The sequence below is a fragment of the Orycteropus afer genome, unplaced genomic scaffold, assembly GCF_000298275.1.
Source record: "Orycteropus afer afer isolate SDZICR_OR568_19922 unplaced genomic scaffold, OryAfe1.0 scaffold00198, whole genome shotgun sequence".
Lineage (NCBI taxonomy): Eukaryota > Metazoa > Chordata > Mammalia > Tubulidentata > Orycteropodidae > Orycteropus > Orycteropus afer.
In genome coordinates this window covers 2,236,773-2,257,684 of record NW_006921785.1, presented here as the reverse complement: position 1 = coordinate 2,257,684, position 20,912 = coordinate 2,236,773, and the positions used below count along the sequence as shown (strand labels likewise).

Below are 20,912 nucleotides of genomic sequence, written 5' to 3'. Positions count from 1 at the left end.
CTACGGAAGTAGGATTGCCCAACCTTCCTTCCGAGGAGTGGCTGATGGGTTTGAACCGCCAGCCTTCTGGTGAGCAGTCAAGTGCCTTAGGCACTATGCTGCCAGAGCTCCTGTCTTGTATATAATACATACTTAATAAATGTCTGATCTACTGAAATGATTATAATCTTGAGGAAAAAAAGAGATGTTGGAAATTTTTTAAAAATATATGAATAACAAAAGTTTTAAAAACCACAGAAGAGCTGGAAGAGAAGCACATTTAAAAAAAAAAAGGAAAAAAAAAAAGTTGAAAACCAGAAGCAACAGCTACAAGATTTAAAAGTTGTGGCCTCTAGGAAGGAGAAAAGAGTGAGGTGATGCGGAGACAAGAACTATTAGCTTTTATTTAAGCTTTTGGGTTCTTTTTGAGTTTTTACGTGTGCATGTATCACATCAATAAAAATTATAAATGATTTTTAAAAAGAAAAAACAATCAATTTGTTGACCTTGCATAATGAGGGAGAAAAAAAAAAAAAAAAAAACAGTTGCCCTCAAGTTGATTCTAACTAACGTGTGCAGAGTAGATCACCAGGCCTTTCTTCAGAAGCACTTGTAGGTGTGTTTAAATTGCCTTTCAGGTAGTAGTCGAGTCTTAACCATTTGTGCCATCCAGTACTCCTTGATACTATTTCAAAAACCAAACAAACAAGGGACAACCACCAAAAAACATCCCACTGCCATTGTGTTGATTCTATTCATAGCAAGCCTATGGGACATAATAAACTGCCTCATAAGGTTTCCAAGGCTGTAAATCTTTTTAGAAGCAGACCACCTCATCTTTCCATCTTTCTCCTGGTGGATTCAAACTGCCAACCTTTTGGTTAGCAGCTGAATGCTTTTTTGAGCCACCAGAGCTCCTTTGACACTGTTGTTTGTTTGTTGTTAATTGCTGTCGAGTCGGACCTGACTCATGGCGACCCCTCCTTGGGTTTCTGACTTTGACACTACATTAAAAAAAAATAATAATAAAAAAATAAACTCACTGCCATTGAGTTGTTTCTGACTCATAGCTACTCACATTCGGTTTCCAAGGCTATAAATCTTTATGGAAGTAAATCTCCCTGTCTTCCTTCTCCAGAGCAGGTGGTGGGTTTGAACCCCTGACCTTCTGGTTAGTAGTTAAGCATCTTATCTACTACTCCACCAGAGCTCCTTGACATTACATAGATCTACTTTAATATTGATTTTCTCCTGCATCCGAAGGGATGAGGTGGAGTCAGAGTTAACATTTCTGGGACTTCTCATAATGGAAAATCGTTTGAAAAAGGAAACCAAACCAGTCTTGAAGGAACTGAGAGAGGCCTGCATCAGGACTGTAATGATTACAGGTATGCGTTTCTGGAGGTTAACATGCTGAATGTATCCTAGGCATAAGAAGATAGAGATAACCAAGTGAGTTCAAGTGACCAAAGCAGAAAGAAAGAAAAGAAAAAGAACACCTACTATAGAGTTTATTAGACTGTGGTCCTCTCACTGGGAACATGTATGGCTTCAGAAGTAGGACCTGTCCCATTTTCTTGCCTAATGTCCACTCCTACTCCAGGGTCTGTGCAGTGCTAATAGATCCACAGTAAATGTTTAAGCATAAGACTGGATGTCTTCTCATCAAGAATCCCAATGAGACTTCAGTGCAAAGGACTAGGAATATGATTGACTATCCTCATGGCAGTGGGGCCAGATATAGCATGTGACCTCACCCAAACACAACCAGACACTAAGTTCTTTTCTCTCCTTAACTAGAATCCAGATCCTGAGGATGGCTTTTATGGTTTCAGAGTAGAGCCATGTTATTTTCACCACTAAGAGCTGTCTGTTTCCTGAAGATTAGTTATAAAGTACTTGAATATGTAAATATTTATTCATTCCTGCATGCTCTGGAAATATACAACAGACAAGACATAATACTAAATATTGAGTGAGGGAGATACAGACTTGGTGTCTCCTGTTAGGGACAGGCAATCTTGGGCAGAGGAGAAGATAAATGGTTATAAAATATACCTATTCCTCACTTACTATCTCATCTGACATTTCACATTTACAACAATAGTAAAATATTTCATGCATTAACAACATTCATGTGGCAGTAACAAATGCCGAGGCACAAGGGGAGATTAACATTGGCTGTGATGGTTAAGGTTATGTGCCAACTGGGCTGGGCCATAATTTTCAGTGCTTTGGCACTTATACAATGATATGATTTGGCAGTTATATAATTATGTAACCATCCTTCCTTTTGTGGTCTTGACGTGGTCATCTTTCGTTTTCACACAATACCAATTTTCGCATAACGACCTGGTCTTTAGAACCTAACCATGTCAGTAAGTGAGGAGAAGGTATAAGGGAACAGTGATAAATGCCCCCAAATAGCACAAAGCAAAGTGCTAGGGACATTCAGAGGAAGGGTATTTATACATATTCAGCTAGCTGACTTTCTTTGTTATCTAGGTGACAATCTTCAAACTGCCATTACTGTTGCAAAGAATTCCGGGATGATTCCTCGAGAAAGCCAAGTGATCCTTGTTGAAGCCAATGAACCAGAAGAGTTTGCTCCTGCCTCTGTGACCTGGCAGCTGGTTGAAAACCAAGAGAAGGGAACAGGGAAGAATGTGAGCATGTGTTAGAGAGGCCCTGCCGTGGTTCTGAGCTGGAGGAATGCAGCCAGCAGGCACTGAGCAGCCTCCTCTCTGCTCTCTGTGTTGTCACCATAAAAATTCCTTGCATTTGTCCAGAGTTGTAATTTGCAAAGCATTTTCACCAGCACTTCTCAACCCTATCTGCTTGTTAAAATCACCAGGGGCGGGGGGTTGTAAGGGTCCTGAGGCCCAGACTGCACCAATATCAGAATCTTAGAGTGGGGATGAGGGGGGCTAGCTAGCATCAGCCACTTCTCCTGTGATTCCAGTGTGCACTTGTGGCTGAGAAGCTCTATGCAATTAGACAATGTCTTCATTTTACAAATGAGAAAACAGAGGCTCAGAGAGGTTAAGCTTGCCCAAGACTCAAAGTTTGTTAGTTGCTGAGGAAAAAGTCAAACTCAGTTGTTAGATTCCACACAAATCCAAAGACATTGAGATAGTAGTGTACCTGGGACGTGAATTTCACAGTGTTGTCTCTCAGATAACAAGCTTCTTGTGCTCCTGAGACAGGACAGCTCTTTAATTTGCTGTCATTCCAGCTAGCACTCAGAGTGCCTTTGTGTGAATTCAAAGAGATGGCCTTAGAGGTGGATAAATTCCAGAAAGGCACCCCTTCCTCCAGGCTGATGAGCACATCAGACTGAGTGTAGAGTGGGCCTTTGTGCAATCATGTGCTGTTGTGAGGTACACAAACTGCACAATCTACAGAATGGCCCTGGGCCTGCCCTGAAAAAAAAGCAGGGTAAATTGACAAATTGACTCAATCCCCAAAAGCATTGGCTGTGAAAGACAACAGCTATCTCTGCTTTCAGCAGATTTCTGGTATTTATTTTCTTATAAACTCACTTATTTCTTCTGCATCAATGCAAGTTGCTATGATTTCACTGTGTGACAAAACTCAGGTCCTTCATTAACTTTAACAAACCATCCAGTCATACTACCTATTTATGAGTTTTTGCCTGTATTGAAGTTTGTTGATAACTGGGAGAAGTTACATCACCATGTCAGGCCTTCCTCTTCCTCTCACTTCCTGTCGCCTTTCATTACTGGCAAAAGCAAAGGAATTCCTGTCCTTGTGTCATGTGGAATGCTTTAGAGCATGTCTTTTGCTAGTTGTTTTGTAATTGGAGGTAGAAGGGAAAAAGTGTCCCAATTCATCACATCAAAATATGCCTCCCAGTTCATTGTATCAAAATGTTTTTCTTCCAAATACAATGCTTTCCCTAAGAGTAATTCCTCTAATGAATACAATTGTCTCACCTTCTATACTATTTGAGTTCAGAGGCCCAAACAAATATAAAGCTGTCTGAGAAATGTTGCATGGAAAGCCATTGTCAGCAATTGCCATGTTTGTGCATATACATTCATCAGATACTTTCTCCCTCCCCTAGCTGGGGGCCAGGTGGGGCTAGAACACAGTGGTAGGAGTATATTGGCAGATGGAAATGAAAGATGGGAGGGGAATGATTTCAGAAAAGGAGTCATGATGGTACAGTGGAGACAAGGAAGTGGAAAAGGACCTGGGAACCAAGTGAGAAGGAGATTCCTCTCAGGGTTGGGAAGAGTGGAGATGTTAAAGTGAATTAGGTCCTAGAGAATATGTTTACTTTAACATAGAAGAAATTGGTGGATTATTTTTGAATGAATAAGTGGCAAGAGATCTTAGGAAATAAAAGTTTGTGTGAGGAGAAGAAAGAGGAGGAAAGAATATTTCCTGTTTTTCCTTGGAGTCACTAATTGGTACCTTGGGATGATCTCCTCAGTAGACTGTTGCCATACATTTTTCTCCCAGTAGAGGGTTCAGAACCACATGTCATATTTTTCTGTAATGGAGGGAGAAGCACATTTTGAGTGTCTTCTCCACTCGGGTTGAAGTTTCATGAACAAATTACACATATGAATTTCCTGACCTTTACACTGTTATGTCACATGAATGCTCACTCTCCTGTGAAACATAGGAAAGCAGAAACAATCATTAAGGGCCAATGTAGAAATAACTCCCTTCTGATTTTTAGGAAACCTATATTAACACTGGAAACCATTCAGTACTTGATAAAGAAGGAGGGAACTGCTACCATTTTGCAATGAGTGGGAAATCATATCAAGTCATATTTCAGCATTTCTACAGCTTGCTTCCAAAAGTAAGTACTGAGGACATGAAGAGTTTTGTTTTGCCCATCAAATTAGTGAGCTAAACAAGGGGAGGAAAGTGGTGAACGTAATGAGTGTGGTGGTCTTTGAGTTAGAGAATAAACCAGAAGTAACCAGAAGTGATTTTTCATGGCTGTTCCTTTATTTAAAAAGTGCATCTTCTTCTCTCCAAAGGGACACTGCTCCTTCAGAACTTTCCTGGCCCAGCCCATGCCTTCCTGGTCCTACACATATGCCATAGCCTCCCCTTCTCAGTTTCCATTCTGATATGTCCCTTAAACCCTGTGGCTAGTCCAAACTCAGCCTCCATCATTCATCCTTTCCGCATCAAGGAGAAAGAACCTCCAGATAGTTCCAAACATGCTGCCTATTTCGTGAGTCAGCTTCTCTCTCAAAGCCACCAATTCATGTCAGGCTTCCCATCTGAATTCTTAAATTATAGGAGGAAAATAAACTCCACAGTTTATTTTCAAAATCATTTGCTATCTTGTCCTCTGTGTGTCCTATTTTAAAATAGTGATGTACAGGGTTTGCTGTCAGGATGGAGAAGATAATGGAGCACAAACTGAGGGTAGCAACCATCTTTTGGCAGTGTCTTGAACCCTGAAACCCTGCAAATTAAGGACCAAAGAATCTAGACACCAAAGGCTTTTTTAAAAAGGTCTTAGTCCTGTCCCTCATTGTAGAGATGGGAGAGCTGAGACTCAGAGAGGTTTGGTGCCTTGCTTAACATTTGCATAGCTACTTGAGACATCGGAGAATAGAATCTTGTTACTCAACTCCCAGCCCTTGTTCTTTCTCCTGTGTCTGCTGTGCTAATGGAGGCAGTGTTTAGTAAAAAGAATTGCATTTCCTTTAGTATTTTTCTTCTTCTTCTTTTTATTATTATTATTATTAATTAGAGGTTACCCTATCTTGGAAAAGTGGTATGGAAACAGGGAATAGAGTTGTGATGGAGGACTTAAAGTGAAAGTTAAATATTAAAGCATTACATCCCCTAATTCCTTTGCCAACATTTGGTCTAAAGATATACCACCCAATGCTATATTAAAGCAGTAACTAGAAGTAATTTTTCATGGCTGTTCTTTTATTTAAAAAGTGCATCTTCTTCCTAATCTTATTGTACTGATATTTTTTCTCTCTAGATTCTGGTGAACGGAACCATTTTTGCAAGAATGTCTCCTGGGCAGAAATCAAGTCTTATTGAAGAATTTCAGAAATTAAAGTAGGTTTTATTGCATAAAAGGAAGACGTAATAGTTATCTAGTGGTGCATAACAAATTTCCCCCAAAATTAGTGGCTTAACAACCAAAAATTATAATTTCACATTTTTTGTGGGTCAGGAAGGGAGCTCTCATGGTGTATTGCATGAGGGATTTGACTGCTAATCAGAAGCTTGGTGGTTCAAACCCACCAGCTGCTCTGTGGAAGGAAGATGGGGCAATCTACTTCCATAAAGATTTACTGCCTCGAAAACCCAATGAGGGTCCCTATGAGTCATCATCGACTTGATAGCAGTGAGTTTGGTTTTGGTTTGGTGGGTCAGAAATCTAGGTGTGGCTTAGCTGAGTGCTCTCATGCCAGATGTGTCATGAGGCTGTAATCAAGGAGACAGCCAAGATTACAGTCATCTCAGCACTTGACAAGGGAAGGATCTGCCACCAACTTTATTCACATGGTTGTTGGCAGGATTTGGTTTCTATGGGCTGTTGGCTTAAGGACCTCAGTTTTCTATTGGTTATTGGACAGAAGTGTCTCTTAGTTCTTGCCGTATGGGCCATTTCAAAAGGAAGCTCATCGTGTAGTGGCTGGCTTCCAGAAGAAGGAGCAAACAAGAAGAATCCACGAGGAAGATAAGAGAACAAGACAGATGTTGCAGGGTTTTTTTATAACCTAACCCCACAGGTGATATCCTATCATTTTTGTTGCATTTTCTTCATTATAAGCAAGCCTTTAAGTCTAGCCCACAGTAAAAATAAAAAACAAAAACCAGATGCTGCCTAGTAGGTTCTGATTCATGGTGATCCTATGTGTTACAGAGCAGTAAAAAAAAAAAAAAGCCCATAGGGTTTTCTTAGCTGTAATCTTTACAGAAGTTGATTGCCAGGTTGTTCTTTTGCAATGCTGCTGGGTAGGTTTGAACTGCCAACCTTTTAGTAGTCAAGACAAAACCATTTGTACTACCCAGGGATCTCTGTCTACACTCAGGGAAAGTGGATTACAGAAGGGCATGAATACCAGGAAGTAATGATTATTAGGAGAATATTAAAAGCTGCCTACTATCAAGAGTATTTGTTCTGTGGCACTTAAAGCGTATCTTAGAGGAAGATTCCTCGAATGTAGATAGAAGAAATAATTGGTGATTTGCATAGTTTGTAATTAGAAAATTGGGGAAGTATATAAATTGTCATCTGAAATTATTTAAAATTGGTCCATTAGAAAATATGTGAATAATTCCAGGTCCTCTTGGAAATAAAGGAGCTCTGGTGGAATAGTGGGTAAGGTACTTGGCTGCTAACCAGAAAGTCAGTGGTTCAAACCCACCAGCTGCTCTGCAGGAAGAGGATGGGGCAATCTACTTCCATAAAGATTTACAGCCTTGGAAACCCTATGGGGGTTGCTGTAAGTCAGAATTGACTTGATGGCTGTGGGTTTGATTTGGTCTTGGAAATAAGTGGAATGGCATTTTCACTTTATCTGGCCCTGGAAGAGATTGAGTGAAGAGGTCAAATTTAAAGAAAATTCTTTTCTATCTCCCTCACAAATACAGATGACCAAGTTACATCAGAATGAAATGGTTCCTCTTGATGCAGACTTACCTATTCCTTGCTCAGAGTGTTATAATTTATGGGGCTGCAGCCTTCTGGAACAGAGAATAGTGAAACTTTAGATAGTTGCTGATAAGTAGTAGGTTAAATTAGGAGATTGTCTTGTACTATTATTTTTGTTGCCCAAACATTCTTAGAGAAGCCTCAAAAAATAAAATCCTATTAACTCCCATAATGCCTTGAGGTGGATTGGTAACTAGTGTGAAAAATGACTCCTTCACGCACATGGTCATTATACAATGTTAGTTGAAGAAAGTAATTTTACCCTTCTCAAACACCTGAGATATTTTGCCAACTTAAATGCTTAATTTTGAGAACCTATAGTTCCCAAAGAAAATCCATTCAGAAAGACACATACTGCCTTAGAGTGAGTTATCTTCTCAAACAAGTCCCTGGTCTTCCTTCTCATTCATTGCTTTATCGTTGGCAATGTGCATAACGCTGTCTGAATTCTCCTTCTGAATTTAGGAAACACTAGAAGAGAAAAGATTCCTTATGTGATATAGAGATTAGATATGTATGTTAAGCCTGAAGAAAGGAAGCCATCTTTCAACAAATGTGTGGTCATGATATATGTACATGATATTCATCAATAATGATATTCATCTATAATGGACTCTCTGGGTGTGAAGATTAACACACTCAGCTACTAATTGAAAGGTTGGACTTTATAATCTACCCAGAGACACCTCAGAAAAAAAGGCATGGAGATCTACTTCAAAAAAATCAGCCACTGAAAACTCTTATGTAGCACAGTTCTGCTCTGGCACACATGGGGTCATTGCGAGTGACAATCAACTTGACAACATCTGGTTTATTCATTATAATAACAAAAAAGTAGGTTAAACTACATGACTTTGTCCACATTTGACTATTTTTGACCTGTAAAAATGGCATTTCTTATGTGTCAACCGATAATAAAGAAAGTTTATGAGAACTTCACCCTTTCCCCCTTATAGATTTTGTTATTTTATGTTTTTGGCAAATTACATCTGAGGCTTTGCTCTTAATCAATGCCTATAATATACTGTTTACTTAGAAGATGAAGTGTGTCTTTCATCAGAAATTCATTTTCTTTGGCAACAGCCCTAATTTTTATTTTCTATTTATATCATTGTTTTCACATCAAACTGATATAGACAGGAAGCATATTTTTTCATTTTCACTCCCAGACACATCAAGAATATGTATATACATACCTGGTTATATCTGTTAACTACTCCCTAGCCCCTCATCCTAGTGTCTGAACTCTAAACTCTCAACAACAGTCAGCAACCAAAACATAGCTGGATTAGGTTATGATCTTTGATCAGGTCATATAGAAAGTGTTGTGATTACGACCATATACTATTAAGTTCACTCTTGGTGGATATAGTCAGACAAGACTTCTTTTGAAACGTGAGATCACCATTTCTGTGGAGGACCTTGGCAGCATCACTATTTGAATGTAAACAATATAAATAATGTGATGGCCTTATATCTCTGGGAATACTCCTCCTCCTGTTATTTCTCTTCACCCTGAGTATACATGTGTTCAGGAGAACACACATACATACCATGTGAGTTAGTTATGATGGAAATTATTCAAATGAGACATTAATCTATTAATTTTTCTTATCTTTTCCCTCCAGTTATTATGTGGGCATGTGTGGAGATGGAGCTAATGACTGTGGGGTGAGTAGAAATGACTCTTACTAATGCTGGCAGGTCACTAGTATCCCTCCTGAGCACCGCAGTCCCCCAGGGTCTGCCTCTTCACCCTTCTACTGGCAACCACTTGATCATTTTTCTGCTTATATGTACCTCTACTTGAGTGTGGGTTGGCAGACAGGAGTAAGGTGAGGTGAGTGACTTTAATTGTTTTCTTGCACCTCTTAGAATAATAAAGACAGTCTCCTATATTTTAGAACCAGAGGAACTTTACAGTGCTAATCGTTTTGAATCTCTCATGTTATCCATAAGGTCACATACCTGGTAAAGTCTTAGTGAAGGAAAATTTTGATGATTAAAGTTTTTGGATTATGTGTAAATTGTGTTTATTCTTGCCAAATCTTCACTGCAGGATTAGTTTTTCAAAGTTGGCTTTCCCCCAAAACTATTACACTAAGTGAAGTCCTAGACCAATGTTGTTGGTCTAGGATTACTATGTGCAATAAGAAAACCTCTAGTAGCATAGTGCCTAAGGCACTTGACTGCTCACCAGAAGACTGGCAGTTCAAACCCACCAGCCACTCCTTGGAAGGAAGGTTGGGCAATCCTAATTCCATAGTGATACTGCCTCGGAAACCCAAGGAGGGGTTGCTATGAGTCGGGGCCGACTTGATGGCAAACAACAACAACATTGTCCAGGTAGATATAACTACATTTAAAATTAACTGATTCTCAAAAGATTATTTTTCCTATATAATAGAATGCAGTACATCTTTTATAATCAGAGTTTTCAAGATATGGTTGGATTACTAGCCAATTTTGAAAATTATGTGCATAAGAAAACATTTTAGAAGCTACTTTGTGGGACAAGAAGTGAAGAAGAGTGCTTTGATTTAGTGAGCTAAATATCTAAGATCTAGGTATTATTTTACAACTATCTCAAATATTTTCTCTAAAGTTCTATGAAAAACTATAATCATGTTTAGAGATTATTATTAACTTTTCTGCCTACCCTTCTTGAGAAGAAGTTGCTTGTTAGTCTAGTCTTCCAACTCTGGAAGGAATATCCATTCCCATTAATTATGTGGAGGCTAGAAGAAAAGAAAGAAATCTGTAACAAAAGGGCATAGTCTTTGGCCCCAAGAGTTCATTGTCTGATGAGGGACAGAATCATGCATAAAACTAACCTTAAATAATATAATGTAGACACAAAATCCTAAGGAAGAAAAGATAAATAAGTAAATAATCTTATATTTTCTGATTACAAATCTAGTATGAACCAACCATAATGTCAGGTATTTTGTCATTGTTCAGAACTCTAAAAATGTAAATTCTCATTTTGTATACACACAACTCTTATAGGATTAGGAGCTTGCTGACCTGTTCTGCTGGTCACTGTCTGCTACCTGTACTCTCTGGACAGTTCTCAGCCTTGATGAGAATTACATAAGCCTTATTTCAGTCAGGCAATACACAGGCTGGCAAATGTCATCTGGTCTGTGTCTCAGTGAGGATGCTGTACATCCCCTGCTACACTGGGCATGATGCTGGGTCAATCCTAGCAGTTAACTAGGTGGATGGACCAGGTAGCCTGGGGAAAACTGGGGATTAGGTATCTTTTTCTATTGTTCACAAAGAAGGCCTGCTAATTATAGAAAGCATGTTAGTGAGGGTCTCCTAACAAAGCCCACCCAAATTCTTTTTTTTTTTTTTAAATAGACTTCTTGAATGAGTGCTTCTATTTTTTTTTTTTTTTTTTATTATCATAGCCACATTACCACAACCAATACACATGCATATGCACACACTTGCCCTTCTTTCACTTCTGGATCTTTGCTTAGTTGGTGCCTTTTAGTTGGTGATTTTGTGGACCAAGAAGGAAGGGTATTGCATGTAGAGGAATAGTATAAACAGAGGCCCAGTGTTGGAAGAGCACTGTGTGATAGCTCAATAAGATGAAGGCTAGCCTCCTAATGTTTGAATAGTTAAAGCTTGGTCTGAGGAGTTGCTGGTATAACAAAAATTTATCATTCCAGGCTTTGAAAATGGCTCATGCAGGCATCTCGCTATCAGAGCAGGAGGCATCCGTGGCATCCCCTTTCACCTCAAAAACAGCCAACATTGAGTGTGTGCCTCATCTCATCAAGTAAGCCTCTCCATCTCCTACCACCCCCATGACCCATGGGCTCCTTGTCTGGCCCTGAAGACAGATAGAATTCAACTATAATTGAAAGTCATAAATGCTGAGACAAAAATGTGCATAAAGCTATTGGAGCATTAGTTAAGGGGACCATTAGTGCTGCTTGAGAATGCTGATAGAAGTCATGAAAAAGTGACTTTTGATGAGTCTTTAAAAAAGGGTAAGTAGGTGTGGCATGTGAACAGCCAAAAGTTCGATGTCAAAATAAGAATTTCTTACTTCTTTCTTCTATTTTGCATGTTGGATGCTTCCTGGAACCTTTTTCTCAGGAGCTGGGGATGGTTAAGGAAACAGGAAGGGAATAGAGTCCAAAAAATCCTATATGTCTCCCAAATGCCAGTGTCTGTATATTCAAAATGTTTGCATAAAATACTTGTATAACTGATTGGCAATGGCTGGGGAAGAGGAAAGAATTAGGGATTATTTTCCCAGTATGCAATCCTTGGAGGAAGACTCATTAACAATCTGCAATATGCAGATGACATAACCTTGCTTTCTGAAAGAGAAGAGAACTTGATGCACTTACTGATGAAGATCAAAGTCTACCTCTTTTGGTATAGATTACACCTCTACATAAAGAAAACAAAAATCCTCACAACTGGACCAAGAAGCAACGTCATGAGAAATGGAGAAAAGATTGAAGGATTTCATTTTGCTTGGATCCACAGTCAACAACCAGGGAAGCAGCAGTCTAGAAATCAAGCAATTCGTTAAGTTGAATGTCAAATCTGTTCTAAAAGACCTCTTTAAAATCTTCAAAATCAAAGATGTCACTTTGAAGTCTAAGGTTTGCCTGACCCAAGCCATGGTATTTTCAATAGCCTCATGTGCATGTGAGAGCTGGATGATAAATAAGGAAGTCCACAGAAGAACTGGTGCTTTTGAACTGTGGTGGTGGCAAAGTATATTGAATGTACCATGGACTGCTTGAATAATGAGCAAATCTGTCTTGGAAGAAGTACAGCTGGAATACTCCTTAGAAGGGTCAATGGCCAGGCTTCATCTCTTATATTTTGGTTATATTGTCAGAAAGAACAAATCCATTGAGAAGGATATCAAGCTATGTAAAGTAGAAACAACAACAACAAAAAAATTCACTGGCGTCAAGTTGATCTGACTCATAGTGACCTCTCCTTGGGTTTCTGAGGCAGTATCACTATGGAAATAGATTGTTCAACCTTCCTTCTGAGGAATGGCTCATCAGTTTGAACCTCCTGTCTTCTGGCTAGCAGTCAAATGCCTTAGGCACTATGCCACCAGAGCTGCCAGGATAAAGTAGAGGGTCAGCAAAAAAGGGAACAGCTTCAATAAGATGGATTGACACAGTGGTAGTGATGATGAGCAACAGTATGACAACAGTTGTGAGGATGGTGCAGGACTAGGCAGTATTTCATTCTGTTGTACACAGGGTCACTATGAATTGAAACTGACTCAGTGGCACTGAGTCCTCATCTCCACACAACTGTCATTTCTGACCTTGTCTTTACTTACATTTTAATGTGGCTAAGAATAAGACATTCCTGTCTTTCAATGTGCTCTTGAATGAAAAAAAGCTAAAGCACATGGAAGAAATGATGAAGTAAAAGAGTGGAATAGAGGATTTCAAAGGATGGCTCTAAAGCACAAAGTATTAGAGTGAAAAGTGCAAAGACCTGGAGTTAGAAAACCAAAAGGAAAGAACACGTACAGCATTTTCTCAAGCTGAAGGAACTGAAGAAAAATTCAAGCCTTGAGTTATAATATGGAAGTATTCTGTGGGTAAAACATTGAATGATTCAGAAAGTTTCAAAAGAAGATGGAAGGAATACACAGAATCACTGTACCAAAAAAAAAAAAAAAAAAAAATTGGTTGATTGAACCATTTTAGTAGGAAGCAGAAGATCAAAAACTGATGATGGTGTTGAAGGAAGAAGTCCAAGGTGCACTGAAGGCACTGGAGAAGCTCCGGGAATTGAAGAAATAACAACTGTGGTTTTCAACAAACAATGCAATGCTGGAAGTATTCACTTGCCTATGCCAAGAAACTTGGAAGAGAGCTACCTGACCAACTGACTGGACCCATTGCCGTCGAGTAGGATTTGACTCATAGTGACTCCTCCTTGGGTTTCCAAGGCAGCATCACTACGGAAGTAGATTGCCCAACCTTCCTTCTGAGGAGTGGCTGGTGGGTTTGAACCACCAGCCTTCTGGTTAGTGGTCAAATGTCTTAGGCTGTTCTGGTTACCTAGTGCCACTCTGACAAGAAATATACCACAAATGGAATGGCCTTAACAAACAGGAGTTTATTCTTACAATTTGGAGGCTTTAAGTCCAAGTTCAAAGTGCCAGGCTCTAGGGGTTGGGTGAAAGCCCCTCAACCTTGGGGTCCAGCTCTGCCTCCTGCTCCCACCCACTGAAACTAGAGGCATTTCTTCACTCAGACAGCTGTTGGCTGCTGAGGCTGAGAAGCCCCAAGGTTGACAAGTAAAAAGGCACAGTCCCAATGTTCCCAATCCACACGGCAGGCCATTAACTTAATTCCACTGTAAGTCCCAAGGTTGGCAGAGCATAGCAGGCTGCTGAGCAATGACATGGCTACATGGAGGGTCCAAGCATGCCAAAGGCTAGAGACCATTCCCAATGGCTTCTCCTTATATACGGGAAGCAGACCACATACCCAAAGGCAGCTACCCAGCTGCTTGTGGTAGATCCCACCATGGAGCTGATTGCCAGTCTTCTCATGGGGATTAACTACCACCAGCTGCCTGCCACTCAACCAGGCCCAGCCAAGTTGACACACAAACCAAACTACCACAGACACTATGCCACCGGAGCTCCTACTGACTGGAAGAAATCCATATTTGTGCCCATTCCAAAGAAAAGTGGTCCAACAGACTGTGGAAATTATTAAACAATATCATTAATATCATGCACAAGTATAATTTTGCTGAAGATAATTCAAACACAGTCATACCAGTATATCCACGAGGAATGCCAGATTCAGAAAAGGATGTGGAATGAGGGATTGCTGATGTCAGATGGATCTTGACTGAAAGCACAGAATATCAGAAAGATGTTTACCTGTGTTATATTGACTATGCAAAGACAATTGACTGTGTGGATCATAACAAATCATGGATAGCATTGCAAAGAATGGGGATTCCCTAACACTTTAATTGTGCTGAAGCAGAAAAAGGAAGGGGCCATTCACTTCTCAAAGAACTGGCCAGTGAAAACCTTATGAATAGTAGTGAAATACTGTCTGATACATACAAAGCTATAATAACTCAAAATAAGTAGTCTAGGGTACATCAACACACTTTGAGGTTTATATTAAAACAAACAAATAAAAGACAGCCATAAAGTCTACAACTTGTTCCTTATTGCCTCTCAGCAGGTTACTGGCAGGAATCATGTTGAGTCTGACATAAAGGTTGGAGGCCTGAGATGCCCTTGTCTGGCTGGGTGGCATTCAAACTTGCTTGATCACTGGTATCAGCTTCTGCCTGTCCTCATCACCTTCCTGATCTCCAAAGCAGCTCCTCCTCCCAATTCCAATGTTTCCTGCATCTATGGAGGATTTGGATCTTTTTCTTTTTTTGTGATAACTTTCTATTCTTCTCTTGCAATTGTGAGAAATAGTACAGGGAGAGGATTGGTTCTTGCAGTCAGTGATGAAGACTCAGAACCCCAGAATCTTCTTAAATATTTCCTCTTCTTCCCCCATTGCCACTCAGACATTATGTTTTACTGATATATGTTTTACAGTGTCTCTCCAAGCACTTTCCTTATTATTTGTTCTGCCTTAACTCTATTTCCTGCCATATTGTTGTTGTTGTTAGGTGCCATTGAGTCAGCTCCAACTCATACTCTATGTACAATAGAATGAAACACTGCCCAGTCCTGTGCCAGCCCCACAATCCTTGCTATACCTGAGCCCATTGTTGCAGCCATTGTGTCAATCCATCTCATTGAGGGCATTCCTCTTTTTTGCTGATCCTCCACTTTACCAAGCATGATATCCTTCTCCAGGAAATGATTCCTTCTGACAACATGACCAAAGTAGGTGAGACAAAGTCTGGCCATCCTCTCTTCCAAAGAGCATTCTGGTGGCACTTCCTCCAGGATAGATTTGTAAGTTCTTCTGGCACTTCATGGTACTTTCAGTATTCTTTGCCAACACCACAACTCAAAAGCATCAACTCTTCTTTGGTCTTCCTTATTCATTGTCCAGCTTTCACATGCATATGAGGAGATTGAAAATACCATGGCTTGGGTTAGGAACACCTTAGTCTTCAAAGATTTGTCCAGTACAATACATTGTCTGATTTCTTTACTGCTGCTTGCATTGATGTTGATTGTGGAGCCAAATAATATGAAATCTTTGACAACTTCAAGCTTTTCTTTATTTATCAGGATGCCGCTTATTGGTCCAGTTGTTAGGATTTTTGTTCTTCCATTTTCTTTAGCTACTCTCTGTTCAAGAGCAAGTTTCAGAGTGTCTTCTGACATCCATTTTGGTCTTTTCTTCCTTTTCTGTCTTTGTGATGACCTTTTTCTTTCTTTATATATGATGTTGTTGATGTCATCCCACAACTCATCTGCTTTTCGGTCATTGGTGTTCAATGCATCAAATCTATTCTTCAAATGGTCTCTAAATTCAGGTGGGGGTATAATCAAGGTCATATTTTGGCTCTTGTGGAATTGTTTTAACTTCAGCTTCAACTTGAACTTGCATATGAGCAGTTAATGGTCTGTTCCACAATCAGCTCCTGGCCTTGTTTTGGCTGAAGATATTGAGCTACCCAATTGCCTCTTTCTGTAGATGTAGCTGATCTGATTCCTGTGTATTCCATTTGGTGAAGTCTACGTGTAACACCATCATTTATGTTGTTGAAAAAAGGTATTTTCAATGAATAAGTTGTTGGTCTTGCAAAATTCTATCATGTGGTTTCCAGTGTCATTTCTATCACCAAGGCCAAATTTTCCAAGTACTAGTGATTCTTCTTTGTTTCCAACTTTTGCATTCTAATCACCAATAATAATCAACACATCCTGATTGCATGTTTGATCAATTTCAGACTGCAGAAGTTGGAAAAATCTTCAATTACCTCATTTTTGGCTTTGGTGGTTGGTGTGTAAATTTGAATAATAGTGTTATTACTAAGGTCTTCCTTGTAGGCATATAGATGGATATTATCCTATCACTGACAGCATTGTACTTCAAAATAGATCTTGAGTCACTCTTTGTGACAATAAATGTCATGCCATTCCTTTTCAGTTTGTCATTCCTGGCATAGTAGATCATATAATTGTCTGATTCAAAATGGCCAAAATCTGTCCATTTCATCTTACTAACGCCTAGTTAATCTTTAGCTGTTCCATTTTATTTTTGACGATGTCCAGTTTTCCTACATTCACATTTCATACATTCCATATTCCAATTATTAATGGATGTTTGCAGCTGTTTCCTGCCCCTCGCCAGTTTGAGCAGTGCTTCATCACCAAATGGAGGTCCTAAAGCGTTACTCCATCCACATCACTAAGATCGAATCTGGTTTGAAGAGGCAGCTCTTCCCCAGTTGTATTTTAGGTGCCTTCCAACCTGAGGCACTCATCTTCTGACACTGTATTTGACAATGTTTCAGGGCTATTCATAATGTTTTCCAGTTATATATCAGACATTGTTTCACTGCTATTGATAAGGTGTTCCCTGGACGATTCTTTGACAAGTGGATGGCTCTTTCCTTCTTCCCAGTATGTCTTATACTGGAAGCTCTGCTGATACCTGTTCACCATGGGTGACCCTGCTGCTATTTGAAATACCAATGGCACAGCCTCCAGCCTCACAGCAACACTCACGCTACCACAATACGACAAAGTGACACATGAATATTTCATGTCATGATGACTGCAAAATGTAAGTGCTTAGCATCCTGACCCTATTTCGTGACTGGTGCATCAGAGGTGCTTAATAAATTTGCTTTCAATAAATGAATGACCAAACAATACAGTACATATTTCATGGTTCTGAGTGAGACCTCTAGCCTGGAGGGAACATTTCAGCAAGGAAGTTGCAACTTACAGGGCAGACAGAACTGATGCAAACAGAAAGGTAGTGGGAGGGAATTCCAGGTAGGAAAACTGGAAAGCCACACTTACAAGTAAGGTTTTAATTGGAGAGTTAAGGGGCCAGTTAGCCCAAGTGGCCTGGATTTGGAATCATGGAGAGAAGGCTGGAAAGCCAAGGCATGGAGGCCTTGCATAGGGAGTTTGACCTCATGGATGGTTGTACAAAATGCCCATATATTTGAACTTCAGATATTTTTCTTCATGTGTGTGGCCTTATGCATTTATGAATGCAATATGTTGTTTTAAAACACAAGTCATGATGAAAAATTTCTCTAGTGACAGATGGTTTAGTAAGGCTTCAGGGAAGAAATGCTTTGCTTTTATATTTCACAGATTCATAAAAATATGGTATGGCTCAATTCTGTAAGGTTCCTTTTACCCTTGCTATTCTTGATGCAGGAGCCCTGGTGCTGCAGTGGTGAAATGCTCAGCTTCTAACCAAAATGCCAGTGGTTCAAACGCAGCAGCCACTCCATGGGGAAAGATGAGGCAGTCAGCTTCTGCAAAAATTACAGTCTTGGAAACCCTACAGGGCAGTTCTACCCTGTCCTACAGGGTTGTTATGAGTTGGAATTAACTTGATGGTAGTGTATTTGGTTTGCTTTTTTTTTTTTTTTTTTTAATTTCGATACAGTTGGAGTCCTGGTGGTACAGTGGTTAAGAACTTAGTTGGCAACTGCAGGGTCTGAGGTTCTAACCCTCCAGCAGTTTCTTCGGAGAAAATGTGGCAGTCTGCTTCAGTATACAATAGAGCCTGGAAATGCTATGGGGCATTCTACTCTATCCTATAGGGTCACTATGAGTCAGAAATGACTCAATGGCAGTGTGTTTTTGGTTTGGATTCTTGATGTATGCTTATTCCTGAGAAAGCATCCTCCAGAGGCACGATGAAGTACAAGTTTAGACACAAGGATGATCCACATTTTTCATGTTTATGACTTCCTGTTGTAATTCAAGTTCTTTAGAGCAAGGGCCGTGTCTTACTCATTTCTCCATCAGCAATGTGCCTAGCATTAAGCTAACAGAGCATTCAAAGAAGGTTTGTGGCATGCACAAATAAATAAGGGAGCTACTTAAAATTCATAAGAACAGCAATAATTTTGGAGGTCAATGAAAAGATCCTTTATGCTTTACTTAGGTTTTTTATTTTTTGGACTTTTGTTTGAGTGTGATTGTTTTAATTTTCCTGGAAAGCTAGGAAAAAAAAAGATTAAATTACAAAATTTATATCAGACTTGGGAAAACTGTCAAGATTTCACATGCTTGCTCCTTCACTACTTGCATCCTGTGCATTGAAAACAAATGGTAGCATCTCACAGCCTAGTGGAAAATATCTGTTCAAAGCATCCTCTGATATACCTTTCACCCTAACCTCCTCAGCTTGCAAGGAGCAACATGGATATTTGGCTTTTTCAGGTTTTCTACTTCATTTCTACTATGTCAACAAAGGCTTTGAGTAGAACAGATGTCTATGTCACTGGAGACTGGCAAGGAGGGACATGTGTGCTGCCTGCCATGTGGATTAGCTTGTGCCTTGAGAAGCAGAGGCTACAGGAGGAGTTGATAGGTGAGCTCCTCACTCGCTTATTTCATGCCACTATTGTTGTTGTTAAGTGCTGTCCAGTCATCTCTAGCTCATAGTGACCCTATGGACAGCAGAACAAAACACTGCCTGGTCCTGTGCCAGCTCCATGATCCTTGCTATACCTGAGCCCATCATTGCAGCCACTATGTCAATCCATCTTATAGAGGGCCTTCCCCTTTTTAGTTGCCCCTCCACATTATCAAGCAAGATATCCTTCTCCAGGGAATGGTCAGTTCTGACAACATGACCAAATTCGATGAGATGAAGTCTCACCATTTTCACTTTTATTTATTATTATTTTTTTATATTTATTTTTTTATTGTGATTTTGGTGAAGATTTACAGAGCAAATTGGCTTTCCATACAGCAGTTCACATACACTTTGTCTCATGACATTGACCACAATTTACCACAATGCAACAGCTCCCCTCCTACTTCCTTCCAATAGTTACCTCTTCCCTGTGTCCATCCCTCCATACACTCCTGCCCCCTGAGCTGTCTCCCAGAGTGTAAGCAGCCCTTCTTTCTCTCATGATTGTTCTCTTCAAGGAGTGTATCTACCTCAGGTAAATGTTCAACTCATATGCCTGTCTTTTGCTTGGTTGGAAGCCACAGGTGTGGGTTCAATTCCAGACCTGAAGGGCAGCTAGGGGCCACAGTCTCAGTGGTTCCACCAGGCCCTATCAGACCAGCAAACCTGCCCCCCCCCTTTTTTTAATTTCTCCAAATGATTTTCAGTTTTGTTCACATTGTTCTCCCTCTCTATCCAGGATCTCCTACATAGATCCTCTTCCAAGTGGTTGACATTGGTAGCTGGGCACCATCTAGTTCTTCTGGTCTAATAGTCATATAGGCTGAAGATTGGATGGTGTACCAGTCGTTAGAACTGATTGTATCCGTGAATTTTTGGTTTTCTTCATTCTTTTCTCTGGATGAGGAGAGACCCATTGTTGCATCTAGATGGCTGCTTACAAGCTTTTAAGATCCCAGTCACTACTTGCCAAAGAAGGAGATGGAACAATATTTTGTGTAGTCTGTTATACCAATTGAGATTGATGCCCCCTGCAACTATGATCCCAAACCCACAGGTTCAACTCCTTGGTCGCTCTGGGTAGCTGGCTGTGACTAAGCAGTGACTACCACCTTGCCTATTGTAAGATTTACTATATACCTGGGAATTCAGATCATACACATAAACTTATAGAAACATTGTCTGCCAACCCTATACATGATCTTGGGTACACTCCCCTCTTCATAGAGATACCTACTAGTTCAGCCTGTCCACCCATCTGTCCACTCATCTATCCACCCATCTATCCACCCATATACCCATGTTTACCTTCACTGACAACGCAGTACTGTATATGCAAAAGGGTTCATCTTTGTTGTTTGTACCTACCTCCTATGTACCTCTCTATGTCTTTCTCTTCCTCAATGCATTCATATTGATCACTCACATTTGGTACATTGCCCTTCTCTTCACCCAAATCAATACTTATCTCTGTCTATCTAAAAGTGTTCCCTCCCGTCCCCTCCTACCCCTAGTAACCAACAAAGAAAATTTACTTCCATAGATAAACATTTCCTTGACTTTTAAAATAATGGGCTAATATAATATTTGTCCTTTTGTGATTGACTTATTTCACTCAGCATAATGTCCTCCAAGTTCATCCACGTTATGCGGTGTTTTGCAGATTCTACATTATTCTTTAG

The 20,912-nt window shown here is 40.0% G+C and overlaps 1 protein-coding gene across 1 annotated transcript in view; it reads left to right on the top strand.

Annotated features, from left to right (window-relative positions):
* ATP13A5 (ATPase 13A5) overlaps nt 1-20,912 on the top strand; it is a 201,616-nt gene that overhangs the window by 128,291 nt on the left and 52,413 nt on the right. Inside the window, exons 18-23 of the mRNA XM_007948018.1 lie at nt 1,243-1,367; nt 2,485-2,645; nt 4,691-4,816; nt 5,972-6,051; nt 9,286-9,328; nt 11,341-11,450. Of these exons, the coding sequence (XP_007946209.1) occupies nt 1,243-1,367; nt 2,485-2,645; nt 4,691-4,816; nt 5,972-6,051; nt 9,286-9,328; nt 11,341-11,450 (645 nt within the window). The remainder of the gene's footprint in view (nt 1-1,242; nt 1,368-2,484; nt 2,646-4,690; nt 4,817-5,971; nt 6,052-9,285; nt 9,329-11,340; nt 11,451-20,912) is intronic.